Source organism: Panthera pardus, unplaced genomic scaffold, assembly GCF_024362965.1.
Source record: "Panthera pardus isolate Hobbes unplaced genomic scaffold, ASM2436296v1 HiC_scaffold_17, whole genome shotgun sequence".
NCBI lineage: Eukaryota > Metazoa > Chordata > Mammalia > Carnivora > Felidae > Panthera > Panthera pardus.
Genome location: NW_026526732.1, coordinates 121,645,490 through 121,658,420, shown reverse-complemented (window position 1 = coordinate 121,658,420; position 12,931 = coordinate 121,645,490). Strand labels below are relative to the sequence as shown.

General features: G+C 53.4%; 1 protein-coding gene across 9 annotated transcripts in view; it reads left to right on the top strand.

Annotated features, from left to right (window-relative positions):
* The window catches only part of PHACTR1 (phosphatase and actin regulator 1), a 561,384-nt gene extending 550,804 nt beyond the window's left edge, over positions 1-10,580 (top strand). For all 9 annotated transcript variants that reach the window (XM_053904899.1, XM_053904898.1, XM_053904896.1 and 6 more), the window contains 3 exons: positions 3,409-3,549; positions 6,335-6,411; positions 7,244-10,580. In XM_053904899.1, coding sequence (XP_053760874.1) covers positions 3,409-3,549; positions 6,335-6,411; positions 7,244-7,259 — 234 coding nt within the window. In that variant the 3' untranslated portion in view covers positions 7,260-10,580. The remainder of the gene's footprint in view (positions 1-3,408; positions 3,550-6,334; positions 6,412-7,243) is intronic.
* The last annotated feature ends 2,351 nt before the right edge of the window (positions 10,581-12,931 follow it).

The window sequence follows — 12,931 nt, the reverse complement described above, 5'->3', positions numbered from 1 at the left end:
TGTAAAGGAAGAAATGCAGAGATCCTAAAACATCATGCCAATTATTAAGGTGATGATTTGTGCGTCTCTGACCTTGTCTCCCTTGGAGCATCCCAAATACCCAGTGACAAGCCAAATGCTATCCCAATTATAAGGAAAATAAACAAGAGCCTGAAAGGCCAGATGACAGGCTGGCGTCCCCCTGGTTGGGAACTCGAACAAGAGCTAAGTGACCTCACTTTGTCCAGGTGCCCTCACCCAAGTCAAGGTCTGATTCTTCAAATCCCTAAGACCACCCCATCTTTGGAGGCAGGGCATCCTTTCTCCCGAGCCTGAGTAGTGAGGAGGACAGGGGATGATACGCCACCTTGTTTTAAGTGTGTCCTTGAAATGACTTAGACTATCCAGAGGAGGCTGGTGATAACCCCTCCTTTCTGATACAGAAAGGTCTAGACATTTCAGGGGAAAAAAAATCACATTTTTATAAAATTCATTGGGGTTGATTGCTGCGCCCAAGTCTCCTAAACTTGAGGGTTTCTTGCTAAAAGCTAGAAATAGGAAAATACTTAAGCCTATATTTAGTTTGTGTCTTTTTAAAAAGAGCATACAAAAAGTCAGCTAATTGCATAATTTGGCAAGGGAGGAGGGTTCCCTCCCCTGCCATCTCCCGAAGGATGGGTACCACTAGGGACAGGTGCCCCCAAATAGCCCCTCATTTTTGCAGGTCTCCAAGGCAAGAGAACTTCCTTCTCTTCCTCCCGGTCCCCTCTCCTTCCTTCTCCCAGGAAAGCTGCCTTATAATTTCAGCATTTGCCCTTCCCTGGGACTGGCTTGGGGAATGAAAAATGCCTTTAAGGGAAGGGAGAACCGCTTTGAAGGGGAAGACCGGAAGGCACTTTCACCTCTGTTTTTGACGACAGAGATGTGAGCCTGCCAGCAGGTAGGGAATTCTGTAGTGCCTCCTGGCCCTGGGCAGATCTTTCTCCTCTGGGGCCTTGAGCACAGCAAGACCAGATGCCAGTGACGATGGCTGTCGTTCGGTTACCCGCAGCCCTAAGGTTTCCTCAATTCAGTTCTATTTCGTTCTAACGCAGTAGGGAGAAAAATGAGAGCCAGGAGCTGATACAGGACACTGATAGCAACAGACCAGTCGTTTTCTTCAGCCAAATTGAGACTAACCTAAAAATTATGTGCCCTGTCTTTTAATAAATGCCAACCTCCCCCTTTGGAAAAAAAAAAAAAAACATGCTGGCTAGCTAAATGGATAGATGGATGGGAAGAAGAAAGGAAGGGAGGGAGGGGAGGGGCACTTGGGTCAAGTTGTATTAGTGGTGGATCTGGGGCCTCAAGTAATTTACTTTTCAGTATCTGGTTGCAAGTGATATTTCTGCCATAGATTGAAACATAATGCTTCCGACCTCTGCCCCCCCCCCCCCCCCGCCCCTTCTTCTAGCCCGCCATCCCCAGAAAACGGACTTCGGCCACAAAGATCATTTCCTCGCCATCTGAGGAGGGACCCTAGGTTCATGTACCCCAAAGGCAAGCCAAAGGCACATCTGAGCACTAAGTAGCCAGGGGCACGAGCCCATGCTCGCAGGGGAGAGTCCCAGGGGGCATTGGTTAGGTGGCCGACACACCACCCGAGACCCCCCCCCCCCCCGGGGAAGAAACCGGTCCCCTCCTCATTCCCTCCCTCCTAGCACTTGGGAGCAGCGCCTTATCGATTTGGAGAGATCGTGTCTAAAGTCTCCGATGGGACTCAGGCATGAAAAATAGCCCCTGACCTTTGGATCTAACATTTAGTTTTCTGTTCGCTCCAGACTGCCACCAAGTCTGTTGGTAAAGTACCCAGAGCATGATTTCTGGAAATATAAACTAAAACTTCCGTGCTTAATCTTCCTCTTGTCACAGTACACTTAGAAATTGGCACCATCTGCCCAGCATTTCGCGGTAAATCTTGCTAGTCCTAAGAGGCACAAGAGATGTTGAGCAGAGTCCTTGTGTAGCTGGGGAAACAGGAAATGTTTGCATGTATTTTAACGAGTGTGCAAAAGCTGCCTGAACTCACATTGCAGAGGGCACGTGTCCGGATGGACTGTTCACAGTACCCCACGAAGCCTGGGACAGCTGTGGGTTTCCTGCGACAGGCCAGCACTGACACCAGAAGGTCCTGTCCCAGGAACGCCAGGGCTGCCTCAGCACAGATCTGAACCACTCTGACAGGAGCCGGCTAGGCCTCTGATCCCCCACATCCCCCCTCCCACCATTGGCCAAGAGGGAGCCTCAGGCTGCTTTGGTCCCGCCTGCAGCCTGGCCGTACCCGGCTCCATTCTGTTTGATCCCAGCCGGGCAATCATCTAACTCCTTTTCCGCGTGCTCTTCCACGGTCCACCAGCTGGCAGCGGGCTGGAGCACGCTGGCACCACCAACGGTGTGTGGCAGCCGCGGGAAATCGAGTCAGGACAGCCAGGGTGGTTGGGATTCACTTGTGCGTCTGTGCGTGTTGTATAGGCCTTTGCGGTGGGGTTGTATCTGACTGCACTTTCTGTTGGTAGAAGTGAATACAGCGTAGGGCTTGGAGGAAAAAGTGCTTTAAAATAACGTCGGTTAAACGTGCGTTCACAGCATCCTGAAGACACGGCGACGGTGTTGCTCCAGGAGAAATAAACCCAGTGACGGGAAGCGATGATAGAAACGTCAGCCTTGTGCCGCCCAAGTACAAAGGGACGGTGCTCGTGACTGGGACCGCGAGGCGGCTAAATAAATACACGTTCTCGTCCTAGTTGTTGCGCCCCTCGCCGCAGACCCGTCCTGAAGGCCTGTCCCATGCCTTCCTGGCCTAAACCCAGCCTCGCCCTGCATTTGCGGACGGACTGTGAAGAGCAGGGTCCCCTCTGGCCTCATACATCATGGCCGCGGACCCCTGAATTTGCATATTGTTTGCACATCCGCCCTTTGGGGGGTCTAAAACACACGCATTTAAAACGATTTCCAGCCCCATCCTGCAGAGCACACTCAATCTGACACACGGGCGTGGGCTTACAAATCCAAAATGAGACCGAAGCCTGGTGTGAGGTTCCCGTCCCCGAGTGGGAGGCTCGGCACGGGTGTGGGAAAATCCACAGCGGACGCCCGCACCCACGCAGGCAGACAGGCCGCTTACAAGGAGATGCTGCAGTGTTATTAAGACTCAGCCTACCTGTCTATCCGGAAAAGCCTGAAGGTAGCTCAGGGGATAATAAAGCTCTCTCTCTTTGAGTTCTGGAAAAGTCCCAGGTCCGGGAGTCAGAAGCCCTAGGTCCCCACCCCGGGCCCTGCCCCTCACTTGCTGAGGGACGTGTTGGTTGCCTCTCAGGACCTCGTTTTCCCACCGACCCAGCAGTCTACACTCCTCTGGCTGACCGGGTCCGTCTCTCTCCCTCCCTGCAGCTCAGCCAAAGACCCACAGTGGAAGAACTTCGAGAAAGAAAGATCCTCATCCGTTTCAGTGACTACGTGGAGGTGGCTGACGCTCAGGACTATGACCGCAGGGCCGACAAACCGTGGACCCGCCTCACCGCTGCCGACAAAGTAAGCCGAGGGGCGAGGAGTGGGGTAGGGGGTCCCCGTGCCTCGGTCTTCCCCCGCGTTGGCGTTCCCGCTTGCTGCCGGGACCCCGGGCTGAGACCAGCAGCGAGGCTGTGGTTGCAGTGGCCGTCATGGGGTGCCAAGCGCCCCCTGGGCCTGCTTAGGGTGCTGCTTCTCCCAGGGCTCCAGATAACCTGCGGGGAGGTCACCAAATTGATTCTCCACTGCCGGAGAGAAGGCATGCGACAGTCACATAATGTCATGCTGAGTGACAGCAGGAGGAGAGGCTGCGTGGGCGGCTGTGCCCACAGAAACAGAACATCTGTATGGGCACAGAACAGTTCACGAGTGCGAGGCTCCAGGCTTCTCGCAGCCCTTCGTGGAGAGGACGCTGTCCTTGGCACCCAGTAGGATTCGCAAAACTAAAGAGAGACCGGCTCACTGTGTCTGTGGTTATTATACCCTAACGGTAGAAACGGGCCACAAATCACAGAGATGGCAAAACGTGCCTTGCTACGCTAAACCGTCATCCGTTTGGAAAACAAGAAGAATCTGAGGCTGAGTTTTGTAAGAAATGCAGTGAAGCAAAAGGGAATTCTCACCTGTCCCCTGGACCATAAATCGAAATGAACCTCTGCTGCATAATCCTTTGGGACCCTAGTCCAGTCACCGTTAGGAACTGGAGAGCTAAGGCCTTTTAAAACAAAATCTAAAATAATGACCACGTCTGGTGTGCAGGTGACATTGGGGAGACTCTGGCACACACCGGGGGCCTTCTCTTGAGTCCTGCCTTTGCCCCACAAATTTATGTGGGCTGTAGGGTGAGGCCGTCTACAGCGCAGACTCTGGCCTGATCCAACGCAGGGAGTTTGAACACAGGGAAGCCGAGGCACGCTGGTGGGAACATTGGGGCCAGAAGCAGGCTTTCCAGAAATGCCTCCCACACGGTGGGTCCACCCACAGGTCCCGATGAGTGGAAGCCTCTGCCCTCCTCTTAAACGTAACACTCATTGCTTCCCCGGACAGGCATCTGTGGTAGTGACCCCAGGAACCGGCACCACCATCCACCAGACCCAGAGGCCCAGCCCCCAGGCTGTTGTGTCATGTAAACGGGAACAGAGGAAGGAGCCCTGGCGCCTTCTGCCTTTTGTTCACAGCCTGACTGCAGCGCCCTTGCTGACCGAGGATGAGGGAGGGTATCAGAAAAGCGGGGGGAAAGTACAGCGCGTCTCCCCATGCACGTGCTGAAGTTGTGCGTCGCATTCAGGGAACCCAGTTCCTCAAGAGCTGCGGCCCAAGAACAGGAAGTGGCGCCCACAGAGGGGGGGTGTGCCTGCCTTCTCTGGGGGGAGCCACTCTGATCCTGCCTGCGGGCCTTTCCGGCCTGACTCTCAGTGCCTTGACAGTCCCATCGAAGGAAATACAGCAAAACCTCGGATTGTGAGGAAGACAAGCACACGTTTCTAATAAATGTTAACTTGATAAATGAGCGACATCTTGGAATGTGAGTAGAGCGTGACGCCGAACGTCACATGATCACAGCTGAGCCAGCGGTTCTTGAAATTCGCTTTGCTACACAAGTGCTTTGGATTGCAGGCATGTTTCCGGAGTGAACTATTCTCACAAACCAAGGTTTTGCTGCACTCCCATTAGAAGGAGCTCTGGGAGGGAGCGCCTGGGTGGCTCAGTCGGTTGGGCGTCCGACTTCAGCTCAGGTCATGATCCCACGGTTTGTAGTTCGAGCCCCGCGTCGGCCTCTGTGCTGACTGCTCAGAGCCTGGAGCCTGCTTCGGATTCTGGGTCTCCCTCTCTTTCTCTCTGCCCCTCCCCCCCCCCTCAAAAATAAATGAACATTAGAAGTAGCTCTGGAAAAGAGCGCATGTTTAGAATTTCAGTGCCTGGGGAGGAAGTGAGGTTTTCTGCAGTGTCAGAACCTTCTGTTCCACCTCCTCGTCTGTCCTTGCATCCTGCCTGCCTGCCCTCCCTCAGCCGCAGCACGTCTACGGGTGCTGCTGGAAGGGGGCAGCTACTCAAACGAGGCCATACCCTTGATAATGGCATAGACCACCTCCGAATCAACAGAGCTGTGAAAGAGCTAGGTCTTTGTAAATCAAACGGAAAGGAGGCAGCTGGCAATCACCCATTCCCTTAATTTGACTGAGGAATTTGACCCACCCCTTCTAGAAGGACCCATCCTGCGGCAGCACAGTGCTTGTGCTGAGCTTAGATTGTTTGCCTACGGAAGATGGGGGGTTGACGTTTAAATGTGCACTCGGGGCACCAGGTGGCTCGGTCGGTTGAGCGTCTTTGTCTCAGGTCCTGGTCTGACGGTTCGCGGGTTGGAGCCCCGCATCAGACTTGATGCTATCGCTGCAGAGCCAGCTTCGGATCCTCTGTCCCCCTCTCTCTGTTCCCCTCCCCTGCTCGCACTGTCTCAAAAAATAAAACATTGAAAAAACACCACAACTTTAAAAGTGCACTCAGGACCCCAGGAGTGTGGGGCAGATCTGCATGGCCTCTTGCTGCCCCGGAGGCGCTCCTCGGAGAGCGGAAGAAAAAGACACTTTGGGCAGTAGGCCAGATATCATGTGCGATTTACATTTAGGGGGCGGGGGGATTCTCTGTCGGTTCCAGGTGATTTTCTTTCCCCTCCCAGTGAAGGAATTCATTTTCCGTACTTACACTGGGTCGTTCGGCTTTGTCGAACAAAACAGGTAATAAGCGAACTCCCTTCTGCATCTGTCTCTTCTGTCTCTTCTGCATATTCACGGAGCTCTCTTCTTTCCAGGCTGCCATTCGAAAGGAGCTCAATGAATTTAAAAGCACTGAAATGGAAGTTCATGAATTGAGTAGACATTTAACAAGGTTAGTAAATTGAGGGGTTCTTTTCCCTTTTTTTTTCCTTCAAATGGTCATGCCTGCTTCCCGACTAACTGCCATCTGCTGCCGGATTACAGGTGGGTGTGGTGGGGAGGGGTGGGGGATAAGAGAAGGTCCGCTGTGGTTTCCGAATCGAGGGGAAGGAGCACCGCGACCTTCCGAAGGCCTAGTTTTTCACTTAAAGATCTGTTAAGTGCCAGACCGCCCATAACCCCAGAGTGGGTTTTTATGGAAACCTAAGCTGAGAAGAAAAGCCCGTTGACATTTATATCCAGTCAGCCCGAGCCAAGCCTGGGCAAAATACCAAATCCACATGGGACTTCCAGAGTGGGTTTGCTCCTGTGATTCCGTGTGCCCATATCCTCCTTTGGGGAAACTTAGGCACAGAGAGATTTAAGGGGCTGATATAAGGTCACATGGCTAGCTAGTGGCAGAGCCATTGACTTAATTCTTAGGACTCCTGTGGCGGACACTTAGAGAAACAGGACGTGCCGACTGGTGCCTGGGCTCAGAGACGCAAGTTGGGTGCTCCACCTTGCTGCTGAGTCCAGGCTGAGCGCGTGGGCCGAGGGCCACCGGGGCCGTCCGGTTTGGGCCCCCAGGAGCTCCAGATGAAACTACTCCCAAACATAAGGTGAATTCCGTGGGGGCTCGAGTACTTGAGGAGTTGTGTCAGGGATGTGCCTTTGGCCGGAGGTTTAACCAGATTTAACCTGCCACTCGTCAGCCACGGGGAGTCTGAGGATGGGAAGCTCGGGCTGTGGCATCCGGCACCTCTAGCAGCCCCTTGGTCTTGACTCAATTATTTGTTTTCTAGGTTTCACCGACCTTAACAAATTCTTCCTGAGTGCTATGCTGTCTTCGAAACATAAATTTATAAGAACCATAAGTGCTGGTATTTATTCACTTCCCCATTATGATGTAAATCTTCTGAACTGCCTTTTTTTAAAAAGAAGAAGAAGAAAAAGGAAACCCGATCAGGATTCTCTTTGCGAAAGCCCAGTGGTCACCACTCCGCGGTCAGAGCTGCTGGTACCGCCGCAGACTCCGAGGGCACCGGCAGGCCAGAGTGGAGACTTCCCGGCGCTCGGAGCGGTCCTGGTCCTCTCCCTCCAGGCCTGGCAGGTGCCGTGTTCATTGAGGCTCCAGCGAACCTCTTCCCCTCAAGTGTCTGTCACCTGGGTCCAAAGAAAGCTGAGGCGGTGGGTTCGGCCTGGAATGGACTGTGCACATGGTCTGGTTGGCTTTCTAGACTTGGCCAAACACACTGGCTCCGGGTGTGGCGTCCGACCTGGGGGCCTCTTAGGAGGAGGAGGCTGAGAGGGAGCACTGTTCTCAGTCACCCCTGTCCTTTCTCTCCCCTCAGCCGTCATCCATACCGTGAACAAAAGGGAAGATGCTTTTCTGGGGGAGTCTGTGGTCGACTGTCTGTCTCGAGAGTGTGTGGGCTGCAGGTATGGAAGGCCGGCACTGAGCACCTATCCTGTCCCCTCAGACTGAGCGGAGCTGCCTCCCAGGAAGCTCTGGCGTGCACAGGGGAAGTTGTCATCTGCTCAGTTCGAATTAATTGACCCATCTGTGTTAAAAAAGCCAAATGTCACGGGTGGTCTTGTGCACCCGGCCACTGCTGTGGGACGCCCGTGGCATTGGTGCATCTGAGTGTAAGCCTGGTGAGGACGGAGAGGCTGGGGAGAGAAACTGCTTGGCTGACGTTCGTTTTCTCCACGCACCCCAGGGCCAGTGACTGTATGGGTTGGAAGGTAACAGCTTCTGAGTGTAGGACCAATGCATGCAAGCCAGAAACCATTCCTGAAAGGCCGGCTCGCCGGTCTCTGACGGACTGGGACTCCAGAACCACCCGATGGCCTTCTAGTCTCCTTTCTTTGCACTGAAGAGTTTCTGTGGAGGGCCTTCAGGGTTCGGCATATGCCGGAATGGCGCAAACACCAGCCACACCTGCCCGTGCTGTACCTTCCTGCTCCTACCCATCTGGAGAGCATCCTTCCTCTCCCTCGTGGTGCCGGTAAAGCTGATGGGAGGTGTATCTCTAGCTGTCCTATTCGCTTGGGACCACAGGAAGGCAGTGCCCTCCTGACGGGGACACCCCGGGTAAGATGTGCAGTGAGTGGAAGGACAGCCCCCAAACCCTAACCACTCTCTTCACGGGGCCCGTCGCGGCTGCTTCTGTTTTCCTGCCTGACAGACCCTGTAGGGCCCTCTGTCACCAAGCCCTGCCTGGACCTCCGTCGTGGTCTCACAGTTACCGTGATTTTTCTCGGTAATGGCTTGCTCTCCTCCACACATGCCCGAGATTTAGAAAGATCCCAGACTGGCCTTCACAGAAAGGAGTTGACCAGTTCCCACCCCAAAACGTGTGGGAAGCAAGTCACTCTTGGGATGCACACCCATCGGCGAGGCCGTTGAATTTTCGGCAGGCATTAACAGCCCCCGTGGCTGCCGTTAACCCAGGAGCTGTGCAGAGTCCGGGGGGAACTCAGGGCAGTTCTTCAGGCAGTGCCCAGTAGCCGTCGCGAAGTTGTCCCTGTACCACCGGGAGTGAGCACGCCACTGCCTGGCCCAAGGAGGGGCCGTCACTAGATCCTTTTCTCTTTGAATGTGGAATCGGATAGTTCAGGGAAAACGTGGTCGGGATTTTAGCGTGGCTGTAAACACAGTCTTCCCGAAAGGCTTACTGACGTTTGAATGTGCAAATGGTGTGACGAAAGATGTAGGGCTCTTTCGTTTAACTTCTCTACAGCGGGCACGTGTTCCAGGCGGAGGTGCCTGCCTTGCCCGGGTTGGAGTCTGAGCTTCCTGTAACTCACAGCTGTCTTCATGCGGCTCACAGGGCTCTGACATGATGGCCAGGCCTTCCGCGGGCCCAGGAGCGAGTCCTACGGAAACTCATTCCATCGCCTGGACTCCTCCCTCGAAGGCCAATGGCTTCTTTGCTGGCTTTGGTTTTTGGGCCTCTGATGCCCTGGGAACGTGACGCCCAAGTCCGTTTCCTGCAGCCAGCCAGCAGCCCAGGTTTCCTGCCCAAAGTGCCCTGTTCTTGCAGTCCGCTTGGAGCTGGGGAGAAATTGAACACAGTTTCAGCCTCCATCCCCAAAGAGCACCCTTTGGGAGAAGTCAGTCGCAGGAATTAGGGGTGCACCTGCTGTGCTACAGAAATCCCACCTGCCATCAAGGTGGGCGATTATTTCAAGTCCAGCTCAGGGGGCTCTGCCACCTCCGTGGACCACAGGTTGGCCCTCTGCCGCCGCCTCCCTTTCATGAAATCCTGAGGTCTTTCTAGAAATCTATCCCAATTTCTTTTTTTTTGCCATATCGTTAGGACAACTGGAAGAGGTGTTACTTTCTAAGATGGCAAATTGACAATTACAAAAAAAAAAAAAAAGAGAGAGGGGGGCTAGATGGTTTAAAATGCATGCCCTTTTCTGAAAAAGCTGCGATTCTCAAAGGTCTTGTGCGTGTCAGTTCCCAGTTGAGCCTTCTGTCCTCTGGGTCAGTGTGAGGAAGAATGTGAAGTTTCTCAAGAGGTTTCCCTCTTGAAAGCAGACATTGCCCCATGCTCCGCACCACCTCCTGTGGCAGAAGGGACTCCTGTTGGCCTCCTTGCTGTGTTTCAAAATTGCTGATCGATTCCTCTCCAAAGGCCCTCAAAGCCCTGTAAAACTTTTAAAACGTTAGCCTTTATGTCCAATTAGAGAAACCAAACAACGTGATGGTAGGTGTGATAAAAAAAAAAAACAAAAAAACAAAAAAAAACAAAAAAAAAAAAACCTCTGGGTTTATTTTTCTCCCGCTATGGACGTGTATTTATATTTGCCGAATGACTATTGTGGTGTGTGCTTCGATGAATGGGATTTCAGACTCTCCCCATGCACAGCCAGTGGGTGGAGGTCACCTCCGATGACTTTTTCTTCCCATCTGTCTGTCAGTCCCCAAACCAGTTGCTTTTTCCAGTGGCTTCCCGGGTGTCTGTACATAGTTTGTCTTCGTATAGGAGCGCTCTCCTGTGTTCTAATTTAACAGATGATGGCTGTGTGAGGAAGACGATGTAAATACAATACAAATTAAACTGGATCTCTATGGCCTAGGTTTTGTACATACAGAAACTGCATGGTATTTAAATTATTGTTTGTCTCTGATGATGTATGCAGTTTCTTTAAAAACAAACCAAAAAAAAAAGTCTAAAAAAAAAAAAATCCTTTCCTTGGCTCCCGTGTGTCTTGTCAACCACCGAAAAGAGTTGGGCTGCGGCTGGGATGAAGGGCAGGTCAGCTCAGCAGCAAAGCGTCAGAGTTATGGAGGCAGACAACCTCCTCGTGTATCAGGTGTTACTGGGTGCGGGGAGGATGGCTGCACGTAAATTAGCTTTCTAGGACTTTCTAAGACATACTGCCCAGCTGCCCTTTAATAAACTGCAGTCCCTCAGAGTCCTCCCCATAAGAGCAGCTATGAGACAGCTTTGGGTACCAGCAGTGCCATGGGGTGTCACTGCCCCAAAGCAAAAGCCACCAACTACTTGGCTTTAGAGTACTTTCTCGGTCTCTGGGCGAAGTCTGAGTATTTGTCCTGTAAAGCTAAGAGCTTTATCGCCTAACTTTCTGGTCCTGACTTGTCTTTTTGAAGTGCTGGGGGGAAGGCAAGACAAGCTTCGGTGCTTGCTGGCTGCATTTTTCTAGGTGGGTGAAGTGACCGGACAACCGATGTTTGGCCCGGCCCTGGAAGAAGGTGACCCTGGGGACAGGGAGCTTACCCTAGCGCGGCTCCCCTGTGCCGCTCCTGGGAGTCCTGGTGAAGGTCTTACCACGCAGGTGCCAACTCAGGAAGTCTGGGTGGGCCTGAGAGTCTGCATTTCTAGCTAGCTCCCAGGACATGCTAATGCTGCTGGTCCAGAAATCATGCTTCTGAGTAGCAAGGGCTTGGACGACAGGAGCCACTTTTGCTTCACCTGGGAATCTCCAGCTCCGAAGACCAGAGTGCGCACACACACCGCTTACTTCTTTGCTGAGCAGCGACCACAAAGCCCGCGCTGGCCCTCAGCACTCTGCAGCATTGCCTCAGAGGGCACACAGGCTCTCACCTGTGCAGGCGGAGGGACTCTTGGAGCAGGAGTGGCTATGGCAGAGGGGGCGAGGGGTTACAGAAAGGTTTTCACGTTTCGTGCCGAGAGCTTCGGCCCCATTCTGCCCCTGCGCACCCGCAGAGCTCTCTGACTCGTAATAAATCTAACCGCAGGACAGAACTGCAGGTACCGAAAGGCGTGGAAGACCTATAAAGAGAAGCTTTGGTGGCGCCCCCAATAGGCTTCGCCCTGCAAGACGGAAGGAAATGGGCCATCATCCTGAGGGAGCCCTTTCTGAAGTGAACAGAGGCTATGGCTCTACATCCCCAATAGGTAGAGGCGGCCGGGCGTGTCCCATCCTGAGATGTTTAGTCATCCTAGGACAGAATAGTGGTGGCTATGCCACAACACCCAACCAAGCAGTTTGAGTCATTTTATTTCTCTGGGCCTCAATTTTCTCACCTGGAAAATGGGGACACAATCAGATGTCCTATGATGTCCTTTAGGACATCAGCTTTCTATGACTTGGGTTCGTCTGAATTTTAAAACACTACGTCCCAAAGAAAGAGTAAGCTTTAGGTAAGTCCTGGCAGGGCAGTCTCTTAGAGAACAATCTGGATTCCTCTCCTTCAGACCATCTGCAAGGCTGACGTGCATGCCTGCCACCCCTCCTTGCCTTAGGTTGGCCTCCTGGAGGGCTCGTTGCTGGTGGGACCTCCCTGCCTTCGTGGGAGCTCATCCTGAAGCTGCTATCGACCAGACTACCTTCTGCTGTCCTGCCTTCCCCTTCCTCTGGGCAAAAAAAAAAAAAGCATCCTGGAGGGGCTTGTGGGCCCTGAGCAGTGATGCTTAAGACCCAGTCTGTTATCTTCTACACACCCCAACTTTGGGATGCATCAGTGATATGCTTGCCTACACCTGATTATTAACAGAAAGGACAAGTTGGACACCAGAAACACTCCCTAGCTGGCTCTCCACAGGTGCTAAGCACTCGCCTGGCCTCAGATGAACCACAGATCTACAGATACAGCTCAAATCTACCCTGAGCTCCTGGCCTGGGTTTCTGGATGTCACAAAGCAGCCGTGGAGCATATGTGTTAGGAGCATGCAGTGCTGCTACCCTGGGACCACCTGGCTTGCCAGGTCACACCCTGTGTGGAGCCCTCCAGGCCCCCAGGCTGCACCTGCCTTGGCTAGGGTACTCCCCATGCAAAGCAGCCTGGGACCGTTCAGCCAGCACCCCGCTTCAGCTTCAGCTGCTCCGCCAGGGCACCCTCTACATGGGGTGGCCCAGTACCCCCAGCCTGCACCTGCCTCGGCTCCAGAGGCTCCATCAGGGTGCCCTCTGCATAGAACACCATGGGACACCCCAGCTCATGCCCATTTCAGCTCAGGCCATTCCACCAGGGCAGCCCCAAGCACAGCCTGTCC